Below are 21,543 nucleotides of genomic sequence, written 5' to 3' on the forward strand. Positions count from 1 at the left end.
GTTGAGTAGAGAAAGGAAGATGGAAATATCAAGCTTTAATTGCTTCCTACAGCCTTACCATGTTAGATTATAGATGCTAACTACCATTCCATCTACAAAATTGTTCTAAAAGTGCTGATTTTAGATTAATTGAATGCAGCTAAAATTATAGTATCTCTGGGCTGAAATGCCTTTCTGGTATGCCAACATCTCATGGTGCTGGGTATTTTTTTGTTTACTGTTTAGCTGATATAAATTCCATATCTTGTTCTTAAAAACAGTCTTGGCTTTAGTTATATTAAGAATATTGGTCATCTGAAGTGTTTCATTACATACTAGGCTTTGGAATAAGTTTCCTGACCTTGTCTGGTGCAATAGGATAGCTTTTCGACAGGGATGGGTACCTGGAGGAATTTAGAAATGGGTGACATTGTCATTCTTCTAAAAAAAAAACCTACCTGAAATGGCTAAAATTTTAAATCTTTGAGAATTTCCTTTGCCCATTGCTTAGACTTCTTTCATTTCTGCAACTAAATTCTGCAAAAACAAAGGAACCCAGAATGCTGGTACAGCCATGAATTGAGTTGTGTGCAAGAGGAAGAACGTGTAATATAATTTGTCACCTGTGATCTCCTGGTCTTTCTGGTTTTCATAGGCACTGAGCTATACCAATAAATTTTTAAGCAATATAACTATAAAACATTTCTTACATTGATTAGCATATTGATAAATAACTTTTTATACTGTTTTGATCAATGTATTTTAAGTATTTCATAATATAAGGACTTTCTTGATCATGTTGTATGTTTACTTGAGAAATACAGAAGTTAAATTGCTATAAGGTTGCTCTGTTGACCTTATACTTGCAGATGTGGAAATTCTAAAAATTAATTGAGATGCTTCTAAATAGTTTCATAAATTCGCAAGTAAAGTAAAGAAACTGTTTGTTTCAGCTGGTGGATAGTGAAGTTGTGATGCTCTCTGCCCATTGGGAGAAGAAAAGGAACAGTCTGGTGGAACTGCAAGATCAGCTCCAGCAAATACCTGGGTTTTTAGCAGATCTGGAATCCCTCATGGCAAACCTAGGTAAGGACTTTTAGATACAATAAGTATTCATGTCAGTACAGAGGAATACACTGAAGTTCAGCTTTTGAGATACTCGGTTTCGCTTCCCAAACACATCTTTTCTATTATAATGGTTCTTAATAAACTGGTTTTGTAAAAGAGAAAAATTGGTAGCAGTTGCTTTCCTAGCAATTAAAATACTGTGTGTAAGTAATGGTATGGGAACTGTGTATTTTGGCTTGAACAGTTGAAAATTATTCTTGAAGTCTTTGAATTCCTAAAGGCTGATGAATAGTGTAAACACTCATCCATGTAGCTCTTTCACTTTGAGTCTATGTGATTTTATATAATAATTTGTTTTAAATCATTGTTTGATTGGGGGGGAAGAGCAAGAAATTGACTTGGCTTGAGACAATTTCAGGGTGGAAATTTTGCTGAGCGTAATGTTGGTAACAAAGCTAGCTTCCATGGTTTGATAGTGTACAAGGTTAAGCTCTACTCTGAAGTGCTACCATACTGGATGAAGTTAGCAATGCTACATGTTAAGGTTACCAAATACCTCATGTTTGCTACATGGGTTCTGGTTTTTAGAACTTTACCAAATATAACCTGTTCATTTAATTTAAAAAAGATGAAACGACGAACCCTTTAGTGCACTACTTCTGGAAACCTCTTGTACAAAACTGTTGATTTCCAGTTGAAAATTATATTGGGAAAACTTATTCTGGCCTCAGTGTCTTAAATGCTGTTAGCGTTACTGAGCATCAAAGTGGGGACACAGCTTTTGGCAAGTAGGAACCCTTTCTGTCAACAGTAGGCCTCTTGCTGCCTCCATGAAAATCTGTTCAAGTTGCATCAAATTAAAGTTTTGAAAAAATGCTGCATGTTCATGGATTTTTAGTAGTCAGTTTCTCCAGGGACTTTGCCTACCGTTTTCCAACTTGAAAGTAAGCAGAAATTCTTCATGTAATTGCAGCTTTTTTTTGTGGGGTTGGCTGGATTTGTGTGCTGGCATCTGACAGGAGGACAAGGGTTCTTTTCTGTGTTCAAAGGCTAATTTCTCATTCTTCTGTGCTCAGTGGATATGCACAAATAGGCTTTTGTTCCTGGGTAGGCTGGTAATATCTTGGCTATTTCTTTCTGAACCGAGGAATATTACAATTTTCTTACACCACCTTATTTAGTAGGGGTTTATCATGTGTGATAACCATTTAATGTTGGCTTTTTGAAAAGCTCTGTTATTTTTGGAGGAAATGTCAATTCAAATAATGATGTATTTTAATACTGATTTTAATATCATCATGAACAAAATGATGCAGTCCACTGGTAGCCCAGAGATAAACAACATAATAGCACCTATTGGAATTGTCTTTGTGGCTCATAACTGAATGCTATGAATGCCGATGAACTGGAGTTGCCTTCCCATTCCTAACATTACAGTTTTATGAAGCAGAATTAATCTCACCCTGATTGTAGAATTACTTGGAGAAGTCTCACTGTTTCTAGAATATTTTTTAAATATTAAATATTTAAATATTTTAAATTCTGTACAAGCAGGATTTAAGAAAGTGTTAAGCAGTCTGTGTGGCTAAACTAATGGATTGTTAAGCTTATTGCTAAGGTAGTGAGATTTGAATCAAATCTTCTAGCCTGACATTATGTCAAATTTCAAGTAATTCACCTAAAGGTTTTTATTAGTTACTTGTAACCACGCTGAGGTTTTTTGAAAATTTTTTTCTTCTGATAAGTTTTACAGGGTTTGTTTGAAGAGAGAGGTATGATTTGTACCAAATTCAACATCAAAATTTCTGGAAGAGATTTAGCAGAAATTGCTGTAATATTCTGCTCACTGTTTTTAGAACTCTGAGCTATCTGCTTTTTATGAATGTAAACTTATAGATGATTAATACTGTGGCTGTGAATTTTAAAGATAAGTGAAACATTCTGGAAGAAAAAAAAAAGAGAGGAAAAAAACCAACAGGGTAAAAATAGAATTCTGAACTGCTGTGTCCTGGGTTGTGTGTCCAAGGTGAAATTTGGTTAATCATCATTTTGGAAGAGTAATAGTTCTGTGTTGTGACATGATAAATTTCTGATAAATATAGTAATGATTTTTATTTTGAAAGTAGATAGGGAACCCTGGCTGCTTTTGATAAAAGCAATTTGAGATAGCAAAAATCACAGAAAACATCAAGTTTGAAGAGACCTTCAAGATCATCAGTCCAACCCTTGACCCAGCGCTGAAGGGTCAACACTAAACCCTGTCTCTAAGTGCGAGGTCCACACACTGCTTAAACACCTCCAGGGATGGTGACTCCACCACTGCCCTTGGCAGACCATTCCAATGTTCATTAACCCTCTCTGTGAAGAAATACTTCCTAATATCAAGCCTGAACCTCTCCTGGGGCAGCTTGAAACCGTTTCTTCTAGTTGTGTTGATTGACACCAAGAAGAGGCTGGCCCTCTTGTCACTCCAGCTTCCCTTCAGGTAGTTGTAGAGAGCGATGAGGTGTCCTCTCAGCTGCCTCTTCTCCAAACTGAACAACCTCAGCTTCCTCAGATGCTCTTCATGAGCCCTTTGAGCCCTTTTAGCAACCTACTTAAAGTTGGTATGAGTCATGTACCGATTCTTCAGCTTTTATTGCGTATTACAAGACACATTTCTAGTAGTACTCGTAGAAATAGTTCTTTAACTTAGGTATTCACGTTATCAGTCACCCCCATGTTAAGAGTCCTGTGTCTTTGAATTTATTACACAATAACTCATAACTACAGTTGAAAATATTGAAGAAAAAATTACTCTGTGTGAAAGTGAAAAGGACAGTTATTTCCCTGTCCAAGTCCAGAATTTGAGTCATCATTTGGGCCAGTTTTTGAGACACAGAAAATATGTGCTTGTCAATAACTGACATACTTGTCTCAGTATGAAATATGTTTCACGTTTGAGAAGGAACAATTTTCTCAAGTATTTGCTTTGATTTCAGCAAATCAGTGTGCACAAACCTTGATCTGAATCCAATGTTCACTGGGGTTTTTTAAACATCTAGTGTTAACCATCAACTTGAAACTGGTTTTAGAAAGGCTGATCATGAACCTAGGTGAAATGTTCAATGTAGGGTGAAAATGTTTAGACTAGTGAGACTGGGAAGAAAATCAGACTGGAAGACAATAAAGCTTTTATTAACAGAGATAAGAGTCATTGTTTCCTAACCTTTAATTTATGGTGTTTGGTTTGGGTTTTTTGTGTGTGTTTTTTTCTATGTGTGTGTGAGATGAGTGTGTAAATCCATAGGGAAATAAGCTTTCTGCACTGCCAAAGGGAAGTATCCTTTTTTATATCTTGAGCAGAAAGACATGCCTTAGTTTCAGATTGTGCATCAAGTATGAAAGTTGCCATTTTCTAGCTTTGTAAAATTCAGTCCAGTTTGTTCAGAGAAGCACAAGTATGTTGCAAAAATGAAGAAAAAAGAAAGCAATGTACCCTTTGAGAAGTGGGACTAAAGTAATTTTAGTGGGTCTTCAGACATTAAGGAAATGCAAAAATTGCAAAGTAGAAGGTCACAGTGATTATCATATCTTTTTCATTACAAGATTTACAAGGTTATCCTTTTCATTACGATATTTTGAGTTTGGTAACATTTGAACTACCTTAAGAATTTAATAATCTGTATTTTGGGTACTCATTTTGCAGTAAAAAGAAGTATTTTCTCTTAGTGATGTATAGTTATTCTTTAATTTCTTGATTAAAAATTACAAAGATTGTTCCATTTTGGATAATGCAATATACCTTCAACAACATCTTATATTCTGAGATTATAGAATTTAGTTTACTTAATCAGTTTGTAGACAGCCTCTAAACCAGTACTTTTAGGAGGAAAAAATTCAGCAAATAACAGCCCATAGACTTGGCTCTTTGGGCAATACATGAGTGTCTTTGAGGAGGCGAAGTCATTATCTATTTATTAATTGTGGCTTGTGTCAGGATTTAGATACTAGTAGTTTTAATGAATATTTTTCACAAGACCTGACATTTGAACTTGGACTTCTGAATTTTGTTTGGTTACTTAAATAACAATTTCTTTTTTTGTTAACACCTAACAATTGATAGTTCTTGAAAAAAAAAAGCTAAACATAATCACCTAAATATAAGGAAAAACGTCTTTACTTTGAAGGTGCCAGAGCACTGGAACAGTCTCTTCAGTGAAGAAGGACTTCAGAGCCCTGGAACAAATGGTTAAGGGGTCAGGAGCACAAGTAGTATTTGCTTCTGTTCCCCCATTAGCTATGCCTAATGACGGAAAAAACATGAAAATCCATCAGATTAATGCCTGGCTGTGGGACTGGTGTCAGTGGCAGCATTTTGGGTTTATTGATCATGGGCTACTCTACAAGACTTCAGGCCTGCTGACTTTAGAAAAAACTATAGAAAAAGAATCCTGGGACAAGAACTGGCAGGGCTGATTGATAGGTCTTTAAACTAATTTCGAAGGGGGAAGAGGGAAGAACAAGCCTCAATGAGGACACTCCTGGGACAGTTGTGATGCAGGGTACCAGCTCCACTGCTAACCCACGGGCTGTAGGGGATAGTGGATTATGCAACACCCACAATGGTAACAGATACTCCTCTGATAAGTCTCTGAAGTGTCTGTATACTGACGCAAGAAGCATGGGAAATCATCAGGATGAACTAGAAATCTTGGTGTAGTCGCAGGGTTATGATCTTGTTGCAATTACAGAGATGTGGTGGGACAGCTCCCATGACTGGAATGCGGATATGGGCGACTATATACTTTTCAGGAAGGACAGACTAACAAGGCAAAGTGGTGGAGTTGCTCTCTATGTGAATAAGCAACTAGAATGGGTTGAGTTTAACCCAGGGAGAGATGATAAAAGTGTTGAAAGCTTTTGTTTTATCAATTATTAAAATGCTTTTAAAAATTAAGAAGTAAAGCTGGTGTTAGAGTTTGAAGGGGGAACTTTAGCCTAGTTCCTGACTGCAAAGACTGAAAGTTAAAAAAAAAATTACCATTGGATACAAGAGAAAAATAATGATAAGGTCTATATAATTCATTGGATTGCTAATGGGGATATAGAGTAGTGGCATAAACAGTTCTCTTTTTTTCTGTGACTTCTGCTTGCAACTACTCTCTCTCTCCTCTGTTGGTGTATCTCTGTTTTGACTACTGTGTGAGGTAACAGGAAGGAGGGAGAGAGTGTGGGAGGAGGTGAATGGTCTGACGAGTTTGTCTTGCTTATAAATTGTAAATATATATATAGTGCATATATTGTATATTTTGTACATATTCGTTGCATTTCATATTTCTAGATTTTAGTTTGCTTGTAAATATAGCTTCATTTGCTTCCATCCCAAACTGAGCTAGTCTGGTGGTTTATTTTTGGGGTAGTTCTCTAAATTAGTTGGGAGGTAATTTCAACCCACCACAGCTGGTAATCATGTTGCTATATCTGTAATAGTGTAAGACATACAGGCCTAACTAATATAATTGGTGTGATGTCATCTGAAGAGCAAGTGCTTTTTTCAGCTAATAAAAACTATTATTTCCCTCAAGTGTGGTATATTACTATACAGGAAAATTATTAATCTGAAGATAGAATGGATTTTTCTTTCCAGCCTTCTAAAAACATTGAAAAGATATTTTTCTTCTTTACAGCAGTGCTGTTTCAGGGTGAGATGCTGATTGTTGCCTGACCACTTGGTTGTGGGATTTCTTGAAGGGCTGGAAAAGAAATACTGGTCTTGCAGATATTCTTTAGAACATTGGCTAATTCACTCTAGGTACCACTCTGAACTATAAACTCAAAATTAATTTCTGGGTTTCTTGGGGTTTTTTTAATACTTTTTTTTAAGCATGAGCTTATTTATCTTTGAATATAAGTAGCAGTATAGCTTAAGTTTCAAATAGATTAAATACGTAGGTTTGTTTGGAAATTTTTGTTGTACAATGCATGTGTTTTCATTGAAGGAGAGGTGTGGATTCACAGGTACTGTTGCTATGAAGCTGCTTTCACTGCAGAAAGAAAAATTCTGAAAGCTGTGTGGCAGTGAAGTAGAATTGTTGTCTTTTGGAGATTTCTTAAGTGTTCATTATCGTTCTGCAGAAGCACAGTGTTTCCTGCAATTCCCACTAGAGGCTGCTCAAGAGCTACTTCTGGGAATCAGTTTCCCTTTAGAATTCACTTCGTCCTTTTTGTTTTCCTGTTCTTTGTTGTTGTCTTTTAATATTATTTCAATAGCAAGTACAGCAAAGCAGGTGGTGTGGTTTTTAAGTGGAAAAAACAGTGGTCGATAGCTACCTTACTAAATAATCTTGAATCCTACTGTTTGTGAATTTTGCAAATTAAGAAGTGAGCAATCATTCTGAAATTCAAGTTAGCATAATATAGACGTTTGGATTTTAATGTACTCAGGAAAGTCTGTTTCTTAAGCAAAAAGGGACCATGAGTTGTAATTGCAATCATGATATTGCTCTTTGAATACAACAGGATTATGTGAGAGAAAATCGAGTATGTGGTAAACAGTGCATGTTGAACATCACAATCTGTAGAACTGAAAACCTTTTTTCCCTCAAATTTGTTTCCACATTGTCAGCTGCATTTTTTTTTTGTAATTTCCTTCCCGACCACCACCATCCACCCTTCCCAGGTGATCTGTATACAGAAGAATAATTGAAGGAAATCTTTGCTGATTTTTATGATTCACATTTTCCTTTTTGCCTGTTGTGAACCAGTACCTTACTTGTTGGGGAATAGAAAACCATCTTATGAACTGGAGCTGAATGTATGAATATTCATGCTAGGAAATTTGTTCACAGGGTCTTAACTTTTGCTTTTTTAGTGGGACCATGAGGGTAGCAATTTCTAATGGAGTAATAGCTAAGAAAATTGAAATGTGGTATACTCCAAGATAGGATTCAAGTAAATGGCCAAACCAGAATTAAAGATTTGACTAATACCTTCATATTGCTTTTCTTTCTTTTGAGCATCCAAAATACATTAAATCACTTTTTTATACCTTGAACTTATTAGTAGTTGTCTTGCTTTATGAAGATTGCTTCTCTCTGTTACAGGCAAAGGTGAAACGTAGACATTTGTGAAAACTCAGTTGCTTTAGGTTTTCTGCTACTTCATTCCATCATCTGTGTAGTTCTTTGTGTCAGCAATCAGGTTCATACACAGATTAGTGTATGTCTCTGACCTGCAAACTCTATTCTATTCTTTGCTGTTTTATTTGCAAAAATGTGATCTATCCTTCCTCCTGCAATCTACCTTCCTGATGGTATAGAAGTCCTGGCAAAAGGGTAAATAATCATCCTTTATTCACATACCTCCATTCCAGGGTGACTAGCTCAGTCTTTGGGAAAAGAGTTTTCCGCTTTGGGATCCTGTGGAGGCACTTGGAGTTCAGCATTAATCACACACAGGGAGACTGATCCTTTGATAGAAGATTCACATGGGATACTTCAGGTCAGATAAGACCTCAGGAGTTCTCTAGTCCAAATTTCTACTCAAAACAGAGTGAGCTGTGAGATAAGATCAGGTTTCTCAGGGCTTTTCATAGTTGAGACTCTAAGCAATTACCATTAAGGAGGAGATTAAGAAGTTTTGCGTGTTTTAAAGTGCCTGGATATGTAAAATAGCTAAATCTAGATATCTGTGAAGAGTCTGCCTTCAGAGTATTCTTTTGTATTGTCATGAGTTCATGTAAAAGTTAAAGTTGTCCTGGTATGCTTTAGTCCTGCTTCATATGAATAATTAAGGTTAATGTTTTTCTTGGCCAGCACAGCTTTATTCTATTTGTTTTATAGGCAGGAAGGTCTAAACTGACAGTGTGTCCAAGAAGCAAAGTTAGATTTTGCGTTCTGGCTACTTCTGTTCCTGGAGTATAGACCAGAACTATGAGACCAAGGTGCTGGGGCATCTTACTACAAAGGGAACCTGATAGAGACCACCCTTAATGTGGCTCTGCTGTTACTGTTTCTATGTGATGTGGACTGAGATTTGTGTGTCTTTCTGGGCCATTTATGTATGTGTAGTTTTTACTGTGTGATGGTTTTAAAACTGTCTTTTTAATTTTTCTTCTCAAAGTTCAAGCAGGGAAAGCGAAGGAATGTAAATAAGTCACTATTGGGTGTTAGAAAGCAAAATAATGATTATTCCAAACACTTCCTTTGGAGAGATAGAAATGTTTAAGAACTACTACTAAAAACAAAGTTGGGGCAGTCGGAGTCGAGTTCTCAGCTTGCTTGCTGGGCTTTGGGCTGTCTGGCTGCTGCTTCTCTTCTGGCTGAAGATAACACACTTGATGAGCGAAGTCTAACAGCCTCTCTGCTTCCTAACTCTGCCTTCTGCTAGGGGGATCTGGGGCAGGGGGAGAGGCCCCTTGGGGAAAGGCCCCTTGGGGGAAGCAAAGGGAGCTTGGTTGTGCTTTTTCTGTTAATTTACATATTTGTAAATGTTGTGAATAGTGTATATTTGTATGTATTCATTGCATTTCATCATGGATTGTAGATTTGCTTGTAAATACAGCTTTCATTCACTTCCAGACTGAGCTAGCCTGGTTATTGTCAGTGGGGGGGATTTTAGCTCTCACACTGTTACAGTACACTGTGTTAATTATGTACCTTTATGAATCCTGTTTCTGTTCAGGTAAGTTGTCCATCTATTGATACAATTTGATATTCATGTAAGTATTTCTTGTAGCCCAGCTAGAGGCAGACTTCGAAGAAATGGAGAATCATCTATTGTGTCTTGAGGACCTATGTGAACAGTGTGAGTTGGAAAGATACAAATGTATGCAGACATTACAGCTGGAAAACTACAAGAAAACAAAAAGGTAAATATAATAATTGCTATAAATACAAGATCAGCACATATATAAGCCTTTTGCTATTATTTTGTCTCCTGTATATAATATAACCTCTTTTATTCTTCTAAAGAAACAAGTCTTTGATAGGAAGTTGCACATTTGTAATAATTTATTCAATGTCAGTCTAACTCTTGGTGATAACCAAAGAGTGTGTGTTGGAAAATGATCACTGCATTGTTCTTAAGGGCAGTTGTGCTTGTTGGAGCAAGGACTATTGTTGATAAGCACTGATAAATTGTTTTCTTTTAATCCCACCCCTGGTTATTTGTTTTTGTTTGGTTGGGGGTTTTTTGTTTGTTGGGGGAGGGGGGTGTTTGGGGATTTTTTTTTGTTTTATTTGGGGGGGGTTTGTTTTGTTTGGGGTTTTTTGTTTTGTTTTGTTTGGGGTTTTTTGTTTTGTTTTGTTTGGGGTTTTTTGTTTTGTTTTGTTTGGGGTTTTTTGTTTTGTTGTCTTGGGGGTGTTTTGTTTGGGGGGAGTTGTTTTGTTTGGTGTGTTTTGTTTGTTGGGGGGGGGGTTGGTTTGATTTGGGTTTGTGGGGTTTTTTCCCCATGTAGCTGTAAGGTTAGGAACTGTATTTTCCTCTGTCTCCTTTCAGTTCTATTCTTTCCTATACTATGAGCTGTTAATCTCCTAGCATTCTGTTACTTGAAAAACAGGGCATTACTAACTGGAATCAAAGTTCAACTTGTAGCAGTTTGTGTGGAAAGTCAGAACTTCCAAGTCTTGAGCTTAATGTTTTACCTGAAAGATAACATAGCAAGAGAGTAATTTAAACTGTTGACTTTCTTGGGTTCGTTACTAAAGTGCCCAAAATAACTGACTATAGGAGATGAGAAAAAAAAAATATTAAGTCCATTATATAAATAAGGACATGAAGAGTTAAATTGAGGCAGTTTGTCAGACAGTTTCTGACAGACTCTATTAGGGAGTGGTGGATAGATGTAAATGCTGACAGCCCTGGTGCCAACACTGGCATGGGGATAGCCAGGTTACTTGGTCTGTCTTACAAGGTGTTCTCCTGTTAGACAGGGGAAGCACCCTGGTACCCTCCTCACTTCTTTTTATTATGGAAGCAAGTTTGACACACGGTATGGTCAGAAGAACTGTTTTGGCTTATGGTCTTGATTAGGATATGATGAGCAAGGGCAGGACTGTGCCAGACAGCACTGGTCACATTGCATAGCACATTCATTTTTCTTTCTTGCCTCTGTTTTGTCATCCTTGTAGGTCTTTTTTATTTTTTATTTATTGCATTTTATTTTTAATCCCAGTCTTCTTCCAAAGAAACAATCCACCTCTAATATTTTTTCCCCTATTTGTCTTAATTTTGCTATTCAAATTTGGTATTTCTGATACCATTATCTAGGGAATCTTGGCCTTCTATACTGTCACCAAATGCTGCTGGTATTGCAAGTTCCACCTCCCATTAAGTCCAATACCTTATAGGTCCCCCTACAGTTTTCTGTGAAGTTTGGCTGTTTCTCATGTAACTCCTTGTTAACTAGTTGGCAAATCCAACCATTCCTCATGGTGCTACCTGTAGCTTTTGGCGGCATCTTACTATGTCATCTGTCACATCTAGCAATGTCTCATATTAGTTTTTCACATCCTGTTCAGTTAGCTTAACCTCAGGCCAGTGCCTCAGCAGTGATCTTGTCATTTTCTTGCAGTCTGGGTTTTCTCTTTCCCAAACCGGGGCAATTCCATTTTCCCTCTCTCCAGGAAGAGTCAACAGCAGTCAATATGATTGAATATTCAGTTGTTGAGACTTAAGTAGTTAAATATTTAATATAATAATACAAAACATTCTGAATATGTGCTACTTAACCAAGTAACACGCAAACATAAAATGTGCATATAGAAAGATTTGTACCCCTTAAATATAGTAATCTTTCTGCTGCCCTTGCTCTCTCTACCCTTCCACTAACCTCTGTTTTCAACATCAAAATAGTGTTCAACTGTTGTATATTCCACTTAGCAGCATCTAATCAGTTTTATAAATAGAATGCTAAGGAAACTACTTAACGTAATTATAAGCTGATTACATCTGGTTAGATCTAGACAAAACAGGAAAAATGCAGGTAATTTCTGGTTGGTCATTACCACGACATTTATTTAAGTAAGAAATTAACTCTAGCTCATTACAAGAAGAATTCTTACCAGTGTAGATACTTGAAAAATGAACAGCTGGTTAAGTTTGTGTGATTTATTGTGTTATGTTTGGAATTCATATCCTATCTTCATCTCTAGTGTTCGGAGTTTTTACTATAACATGAAGTGGGGGTTCAGGAGTCTGTGCTTTCCCTTTAAGACAAGAATTATTCTCAGGGGGTGTTTTTGTGAAGGAAAAACGCAAAACAGAAACTTTTCCCTGTGTTTTGACAATATAGGGATGAAAACAGAGATGAACACAAACTTCAGAAGCTGTGGTTATTTTAAGCATCTAACAAAAAGTAATTTTATAATAAAGTCACCATAAATCTTAGGCTAGAAGCTCACATACTTCAAGTCTTTGGAAAAAATCTTCCCATATGAAAGATTTAGAAGAAAGTGCTCTAGGTCAACATTAAACCTTTGAAACACAGCTTATGGTAACTATGGGAACTGAGTTTCAGAAATAGGTCTCCTTATTAAATAGAGCAACTTTATTTCAGTTCAAACAGTTTTTTTTTTTTCTTCTTTTATCATTGTGAGTACTGGTTTCAAAGTAGATTCACCAGTCCAAGATGTTTTCCACAATATTTATTAAAGCCAGTGTTTGGGGAGTGGGAGTGGGGGAGGGGTTATTAATTTTCTGTGTCTTATCTCTGGATTGTTAATATTTCTTTGTTTTGTTTGTTTTGTTTTAAATCCATTGATGAAGGTAAAGGTATTGTATGAAGTCTAGATTCTACACTTGTGCCTGGTTAGTGTTGCTGCAATTGCTTGCCTGTATCCTGCTGGTTTGTTTCCTGTCCTTTTCTCAAGTCAGGCACAATTATTCCCTTCTCTTCACCCTCCTACTGAAGAGGCACTGTTTCTGCTTGCAGAAAACTCTTTGTATCCCTCCAGTCTCCTAGGGCAGCTCTTGCATGGGTCCTTTAGGAAGCGCTGTCAGAAGGCCAGTTTCATGCCAGTTTTTGTGCTCACCAAATTGCAAACTTATGGCATAAGATAAAACGCTTCTGTCCTGAAGATGTACTTCCTAGGAAGCTCTTAGTACCATCTGTATCCATTTCAGACGCATCACACTTTTTTTGGTTATTGTTTGCAATCGAAAAGAGCTACCCAACTACAACATTTTGTAGGAACATGTAGGAGACAGCAAAGAGTCCTTGTCACTGGAAATGAGTGAATACATTTTACTATGTGTCAATTGACTTTAAACATAGTTGTCTGAATGTTAAGTTTGGGGTTTTTTTAGGATCTTATTCAAGCACCGTTTCTGGTTTTCACCATTTCTATGCTTTGAGAGCAGGCACAGAAAGAAAATTAAGCAATCTAAAATCCTGACTCTGAAGTATACCATAATGCTAGAATATACTTCAGCAGAGGAATATTTAGTAATATTTCAAACCTTAGAAGAACTATTTTGTGTTTTTTCCTTTCTAGTGATATTTAAAGAAATGCTTTATCTGAATTAAAAAAAACCCACTATTTATTCCAAATTTTTTTTTAAAGATTTGTTATCAAACAGTGTGTAAGCCTGTGTTTTTAGTGCAGTGGATGAGGAGTTGGACAGATTGTCATAATTCTTGTTAGATGCATTGTCCTGATGGAAGAGGAGAATGTTTGATTTTATCTCTCATTCAGAAGGATGTAAAATTCATGGCAAATGCATTCTGCAGGCTGGAGATATGTATGTGAGAAAATGTCTTAATCAGTTACCACTGTTACTTGTTCTATGTATCTTTTATTGGCTTTATCCCTTTGTCTAATTGCTTTGGGAACATAAGGGGCAGTAAGGATTGTTGCACTAGAGTGGCTCATGTTAGGCATGTCCAACATAAACATTCAAAAAGCAAATATGAAAAACTTCTTCTTTAAGCAATTCAGACTAGTCTGAAGCTAAAGCTTTTTGTAGTTTCTTCTAACTTGGGCCAATTAATTGTTATTTACTTCCTAATGTACAAAAATTCCTTTTTTTTTTTTTTTTTTTGCCCCTGTGCTTTGCTTTCAAATTTTATCTTTACATCCTGTATATCACTGTAAAAAGCTGCCATTTTCTGATGATCTTGTTTGTCCTCAATTTTTTTCATATTTTTTTTTCTTCAGCACCTAAAGAGAGAAGATAGAATGGGTAATACCTTGCCATATGAAATTGTGTTGCCTAAAAAGAAGAAATCTATGTCTGTTGCTCTTGTTTAGATCGCAGAGTGTTCCCCATGTGATAAGCTAGAACAGTAGGTTGTACAGTATGTCATCTTCAGTGATGACTCCTTTCCATCTGGCAGAGATAAGTTTAAAATGTACCTTCATAATCCTTTCCAGCTTTATGTCATTTATGAAATGAACTTTTCATGTGTAAAAAAACATAGAATTGCTGCAAATGTTTTAAAGAAGTAGTTTTTTCCTTCCAAAACTAAATACATTGTTCCTTACTTCTAAGACTAAATACTAATAACTAAATAGTTACTGTCAGAATTTTCATCGTTTCATTCTGTATCCTTCTTGATCAGTCTTCTAGTGGTATAGATTTTCAGCTGCTATACTTCTGTGTACCTGGATGCATAAATAAGTTTTGCAGGGGTGGATGCAGAAGCTTTATCTTCAGGACAGATTTCATGGGAGATGTACAGAGAATTACGTACCTTGCGTTTTTCATTAGGTGTTAAGATTTGGCTGATCATGGCTTGGATGGGTGTATGTTTTGTTGGATAAAAAACTGATTGGGTGGCTGAGTCCAAAGAGTTGCAGTGAATGGCATTAAATCCAGTTGGCAGCCAGTCACAAGTGGTATTTCCCAGGGCTCTGCCAGTTCTCTTTAATATCTTCATCAATGATCTGGATGAGGGAATCCAAGTGCCAGGTCCTGCACGTGGGTCACAACAACCCAAGGCAATGCTATAGGCTTAGAGAAGAGTGGCTGGAAAGCTGCCCATTGGAAAAGGACCTGGAAGTGTTGGTTGACAGCCAGCTGAATGTAAGCCAGCAGCATGCCCAGTTGGCTGAGAAGGCCCACAGAATCCTGCCTTGCAACAGAAATAGTGAGGCCAGTAGAACTAGGAAAGTGATTGTCCCCTGTTGTAAACTGAATTTCCCGTTGAGATCCCTGTTTCAATCCCTGGTTCGGGAGCCATTTGTGGCAAATGGATGCATGAACGCCATTGCCACTCCGTAACCGAGTTCCAGAAATGCACAGAGTAGAGAGTCTCAGAACTCCTTCATTACAGCATTGCAGAATCCCCAGCATCATAGTGTCTATAACAGAATCTCAGAGTGTCCTTAACAGAAGAAAATCCCAGAAGCCCGTAGCAGAAGTCCCTAATAGAATCCCTGAAGTCTCCCTGTAACAGAATCTATTGCCTGAAGTAACTGCTGATACAGTATTTCTTATCTAGCACACTTAACCAATAGAATTCAGCCCCATATACAAGCTAAAGATACTCCCCTATAAAAGTACTAAAAATAGCACTGTATAAAGAGAGGTCTCAGCCTGTCTGAAGGTCCTGCTTCTGCAGGATGCTTTCTTTTAACACTCATATGAAAACAAGTTTGCAGCTCATAGGTGTTCGCAGAAAGAGCAGCTGCCACAGTCCCCTCTGCTCAGCACTGCTGAGGCCCTACCTTGAATACTGTGTTCAGTTTTGGGACCCTCACTGCAGGAGGGATGTTGAGGTGCTGGAGCATGTTGAGAGAAGGGCAGTGAAGCTGGTGAATCGTCTAGAGAGCAGGTACTCTGAGGAGAAGCTGAAGGAACTGGGGTTGTTTAGTCTGGAGACAAAGAAGCTGAAGAGAGGCCTTGCTTTCTACAACTACCTTGAAAGGAGTTTGTAGTGAGGTGGGAGTTCATCTCTTCTCCCAATTAACAAGCAGTAGTGCTGGGTTGATGGTTGGACTTGATGATCTGAAAGGTCTCTTCTAATCAAAACGATTCCATGATGAATTGTATAACTAAGTTTCTGTGCTCAAGGCAGAGTTCACATTGCAGAGATGTTTTCCATCCCATTGTTCACCTCTCTGCATCAGTTACTCCTTTCCTCATACAGACACGTGGAATGAGCATTCCTAATGATCTGGAAAAACTGGACTTAAATGAGCTTTGAAAATGTTCCCTTGATAATTGGGGTTCCTTCTGTGTAATTTTAGTGGTCTGAATTTTCATTTGCAAGGACACTTGCAGTGCAGTATTTTGCATGCATCCAACCCAAAGGAAGTCTGTTGCTTCACTATTACTGAATTTCACTCCTGTCAGTGCTCTGAGTATTTGAAAACATTGGGCAAGACTGAGTACATAGCAGATCAAAAGATTGTGGGAGTTACGGCAGTTTTTGTATTATTTGCGAAGTGTGAATATGCAGTATAATTATTTGTCACTTTTAAGATGATTTAGTTTTGCTCAATGAGATTGTTATAGAGAAATTTGTTGCCTAGCTTTTTCTGATAGTTTAATTTTTCATTTGAATAGGAATATACAAGATTTTTTTCTTTGTTGACTTTTGTGACCTGTGATTAAAGTCTGAATGGCTGTCTTGGCTCCTCCACATCTTACAGTACCTTTTACTAATATTTTCTAGTAAATGTTAAACATTGTCCTGTGTTACTATGTGTGTGTAGTGCTGGTTACTGGGCATGATCTACAAATCCTGACAATCTGTTATTGCACAAGTAATAGAAACAGATAGAACATTAATCATTATTTTGAATGCTCCTTCACTTCAAAACTGCATTGTTTGTCAATATAATTAATTGGTTTTTGCTAGTGGCAGGAGAATGGGGCTTGAGTCTTTGTCGTTATATCTAAGATCTATTCTCTGCTTTTGAGCAAGCGTATTCTGCAATCTGTAGTTCTTCATAATAAATTATTTTCCTGACATCTTTAAAAATTCCTTTTTGCTTTCAACCAAACAATTTTGTTTAAAAGTAGTTCCCAAAATGTGTTAAATGCAGTTACTGACTCTACCTCTCTGAGGGAGACCATGAGAGTGGCATGTTGAAGAGGCCTGAAGTGGTACAGGTTGTAACTTCTGCCTGCCACAAATGCATTCATGCTGTGTGGACCCACATTCAGAATTTTAAATAGAGTGCATATGGGGTTACAGGCTTTTGGTTTTTTTTTACTTTGTTTGGTTTGTGGACTTGTGGTGAATTATATATCATTTAATAAATAAAGTTTGGACAGTTTTAGATACGGTAATTACTTTTTATTTAATGCTTGTGGGGAAATTGATGGCCAAATTAAAAGAGGGTCTGGATTTGATGCAAGGCATATTTTCATTAAGAATGTTTTTGAATATATATTTCTAAATATATGTTTTAAGTTTTGTAAGAAACTGCAGGATGAGATTGATTAATTCATGTCATCTAAAATGTAGAGAATCGTCATTCATTGGATCTGAGGTTATTAGGAAATGCAGATCCTTAGATTTCAAGTATGTGTTTTTACTGTATGCTAATTGTAGATATTTTGACTTTTTCAGGGGTGTGTGTTCTAAAAAAAGTTTGGTTAAATATTAATTCCCAACTTTCTTAATGGCAATTGTATATATGAATATAGGGACAGCATCTTAATACATCAACCTTACAAATATAGGTGGATTTTGAAAGGGGAAATTCTGAATTTTCAGACAAAAGCAATGAGTATCACTGTCAGTCAGTTACTGTATTGCTTTCTCATTTGCTCTCTCATTGCTTTCTCATTCACATTTGCTAATGTTTGAACACAAGAGCAGTAATTGTGTTGTCTTTCCTTTTGGAGACAAGTGGCAAAAGACCTAAAAGACCTCCTGATTTTAGACACAAGTAGCTTCTTTTTTTTTTTTCTTCTTACTTTCACAAGATGTTTCCTCAGTATGTTTTTGTTTCAGTCTGTGGAAAACAAGCATTTCCTGTGATTGTTGTTTTCTCAACTACTGTGCCATTATCAAATATGGAGTGCAACTTGTGAGAGTAGCTAAGAGTTTTGTAATTATGTTTAGAGTACACAAGGTTGGAAAAAATGTGTTAGGGTATGAGGTGGTGAGAAGTTTTTTCTCTGGTTAAAAAAAAAAAAGGAGAAACTAGCTTGGGAAAGGGATAGAGGGGAAGCGGGAAGGGAAATAGATACAGGAAGTTACAACTTAAGAGTTCTCTGCTGTGAATCACACTATAGCTTGTTTCCTGGGAAAGCATTCATTCTTTCAAAAACCTGTAGCTGAGATTTGTTGGGATGTTCATGAAAATGTGGAGGTAAATGTATTCTCTCTCTTCTTTTAGAATACTTTGCCCTGCTTGGAAAATAAATAGTTTTGTCTGTTCTTGATGCAAGATAAAATGCAGGATTACATCATCTGCTGGAAAGCAGAAGGATTTGTTATGGTATAGCCTATGTATTGTGAAATAGTGTATGTATTAGGTGACTCAGTAATGATTGAAGTGTTCTTTAGTCTATGGATAGTGAATAGAATTGTTTACCTGGACAGCTTTTAGTTCAGTATTTTTTTATTCTCTTTTTTTCTTATATTAATTTTTGCTTTCATAATTTAGGCTCTAACCTAAGCAGTCTACAATGCACAGTCTGAAAAGATGTTTGTTATAAATGAGCATTTTGTAAGGAAAAGACCAGCATGCTGCCTTATCTAAGATATTACTTGGATTCTTCTTTAGCATCTGAATTCATGATAAATCACTACTTTGTAGCAATGGCAAGTAGAGGAGCGTTCTGCAATCTGTTGAAAACAGAGGAAATATTTCTTTGCACTTATGATTGGCATAGCTACTAAAAGTAGAATGTGTCCTGGTATGATAGGGAGGAAAAAAAAGCTATTATTGCTGTTGGTTTTAATTTCTTAGCTTTCTGGTATTGTAAGTATTGTAGGTTATGTGTCATTTTCTGTGCTTTAAAATCCTCTCCTCTGAGGAACGTAATTTTATGTCTCTGCTGTCTGTGAAGTTTGTTGTATCTGACTGAGTGATACTGTAGGTTTTTTTTCTCCTTCACTATGGCCAAAAGGGTTTTGAATCACATTGATAAAAATGGAACATTAATTGTTATTCACAGTGGTATAAATTGGCAAAAGCTCTTCTAAGCAGTGCATATTTTAGTACCCAAAGTCTTCAGATGTATTTGTTATTTTTGCAAGAGTCAATCCAGAAATTATGTGGCTAGATATAAATGTGAAATATTTATATAAGTGTATGTGTTTATAAATGGATGGTAGCCTAATTTATAAACAGGTTAGTAGTGTCTGCTTTAGATAAACACTCATAATTTTACCTTTATATACAATGACAATATTTTTTTTGGTCTCTTAATGAGTCTCAAACTGTGTAAATTATCACCTGTGGTTCTAGAAATAGTATTTCTAATTTTTGTTTTATTATTCTGCTTTTCTCCAATAGGAAGGAACTTGAGAGCTTCAAAGGTAAATTCTATTTTTAATTTTTTGCTTGAATGATTGCACAACTTACATTAATTATTACGTTAAGTGAAACTACTAAGGACCTGTTCCAGTTCTGCATTTGATAATTTTATGTTGCTACAGCAGGCTGTTTATTTTTCAGTTTACCTTGTCTTGCTACTGGTTTCTCAGAGTCATGAGTGTGGGAAGAACACAGATGGTTCTCTTATCTTGGCTAGGTTTCAGAGATTCTGGATCTAATTCAAACCTTTCCTTTAGTGTTCAATTTTGGAAGTTAAGGGTTTTGTCTTCAACTAGGCGGTCTTTTCTAGCATGAATGTGTTTTTGACATGTCACAGGCTGTTACTTGTTAGACTTTTGCCTAGCTGTATCTAGGAAATATTCACAATATTGTGTTGCATCAGACATGCAATTCTTGTAGCTTGTTGGACATACACGATCATATATAGAAATATCTGTCCTAAATAATGCACAATGGCTTGAAACTCTGTCATGTATTTGTTACTTTTTCTGTGGTGTGTAGAACACATTACCATTTTCAGTAAATCTTGAACTCAGGCTTACTTTGCCTACTGATATTAATGTTTGATCAGTTTGACAATTGCTGTTATCTTTTGCTTTGAATAAGGTGTGACTGTGGCTTTGTAACTAGTCTTTATTTATGACAGTGAAGTCAAGAGCATTGACTTATGTCAATTAATTGTCTCTTGCAATGAAAGAAGATCTGGAAATTTCTATCACCTGCATTCCTCTCTGTCTTTTCAATTTGTTACTATCTTATCTTCACATAATGCTAAAAAAGGGAAAATAATAAAGCTAACGCTAACAGACAAGCAACACAAATGATGTAAAATGTCACTTTATCTGTAGCTTATCATAACAACCTTCTTTTTGATTGATTTGAAAGCTTTCAGCACAGTTGAAATACAAAACCAAAGATAATATTAAGCTCATTGGTTCCAAAGCAGGGCAGCTAGTTTGTAGTACTTGATGCTTCTGAGAACAGTGAAACCTGGTGGATTTTTGTATTTATTAGGTGTTCTGAGTGAGTTCCTGGAATCCAGGAGGATGGTTTCCAAAGTTATTTCTGTCTTAGCTTCTTGTTTTTCCAGTACAGATTGTAATTTTATTTGACAGTAAGTATTTTACAAAGACAACTATTTTCATTGAAGAGGAAGGCATTAGCTGCATGTTGACCGTGAAATTTATACCAAACTAAGTAACACTTCCTGTAATGGATTACAGGGGCATACAGATTTCCAACGCAAGTTGGGACAAACTTGTCTTGGGAAATCAAGAGGTTTTTATTTTAATACAAAGAAAGCTGTAAACAGATGCCAAGTAAAAACGAAAGTCTTTGCACATTTTTTCACTGAAAAGTTCAACTACAGTCTGTGGCTAATGCAGCCAGTATCAATGGGAAAAGAGTAGGATCTTGTGCTGTAGCAAGGAAAGACCAGGTTAGAGGACGCTCTAATTCTGTTGGGCATTTTTTTTATCAACTGATTAAATTTGTTCTACAATACTCAAAATAATTGGCAAAAGGTATGAAGGCTGGAAAAAAGCAGAATTATAGATCATTAAAAATGGGTATTAAATACATCAGCCTTATTTCCTAGTTTTTTCCTACAATGATCTCATGGACAAGCTTGTACCTGACAAGAGAGAAGTTTGTTAGCTACTTCTAAGAACAGTCCTATCAAGCAAGTCTAAATTATTTTTGTAAGATGACAATAACGTGATTTAAGATAAACAAATACCATATTTTTACTTTAGTGACAACTTTCACGGTTTTACCTGACATATTACCAGGAAATTGAGATTAAGCTACTAGAAAAAATAAGTGCATGGCTGATTTGGAAATACATATTTTGAGGAAATATTTTTATGGCTTCTTGCTTACAAAGTTGTTCTTTCTCAGATCTAACGCTACTTGGAATTTTTGTTGTTAACCTGGATTGTGTTCATTAGATTGGCTTCAGTCAGGCTTTTTCCAGCCGTTTGGACCTTCAGCTGATTTCTGAGTATCTAGCGTGAATTCCAGCAGCTAATTAGAAATACGGGAAGTAAGA

At 36.4% G+C, this 21,543-nt stretch overlaps 1 protein-coding gene across 2 annotated transcripts in view; it reads left to right on the forward strand.

Annotated features, from left to right (window-relative positions):
- DTNBP1 (dystrobrevin binding protein 1) overlaps positions 1 to 21,543 on the forward strand; it is a 65,826-nt gene that overhangs the window by 10,046 nt on the left and 34,237 nt on the right. For both annotated transcript variants that reach the window (XM_054381822.1, XM_054381823.1), the window contains 3 exons: positions 933 to 1,065; positions 9,766 to 9,898; positions 19,452 to 19,474. In XM_054381822.1, coding sequence (XP_054237797.1) covers positions 933 to 1,065; positions 9,766 to 9,898; positions 19,452 to 19,474 — 289 coding nt within the window. The remainder of the gene's footprint in view (positions 1 to 932; positions 1,066 to 9,765; positions 9,899 to 19,451; positions 19,475 to 21,543) is intronic.

The sequence above is a fragment of the Indicator indicator genome, chromosome 6 (assembly GCF_027791375.1).
Source record: "Indicator indicator isolate 239-I01 chromosome 6, UM_Iind_1.1, whole genome shotgun sequence".
Lineage (NCBI taxonomy): Eukaryota > Metazoa > Chordata > Aves > Piciformes > Indicatoridae > Indicator > Indicator indicator.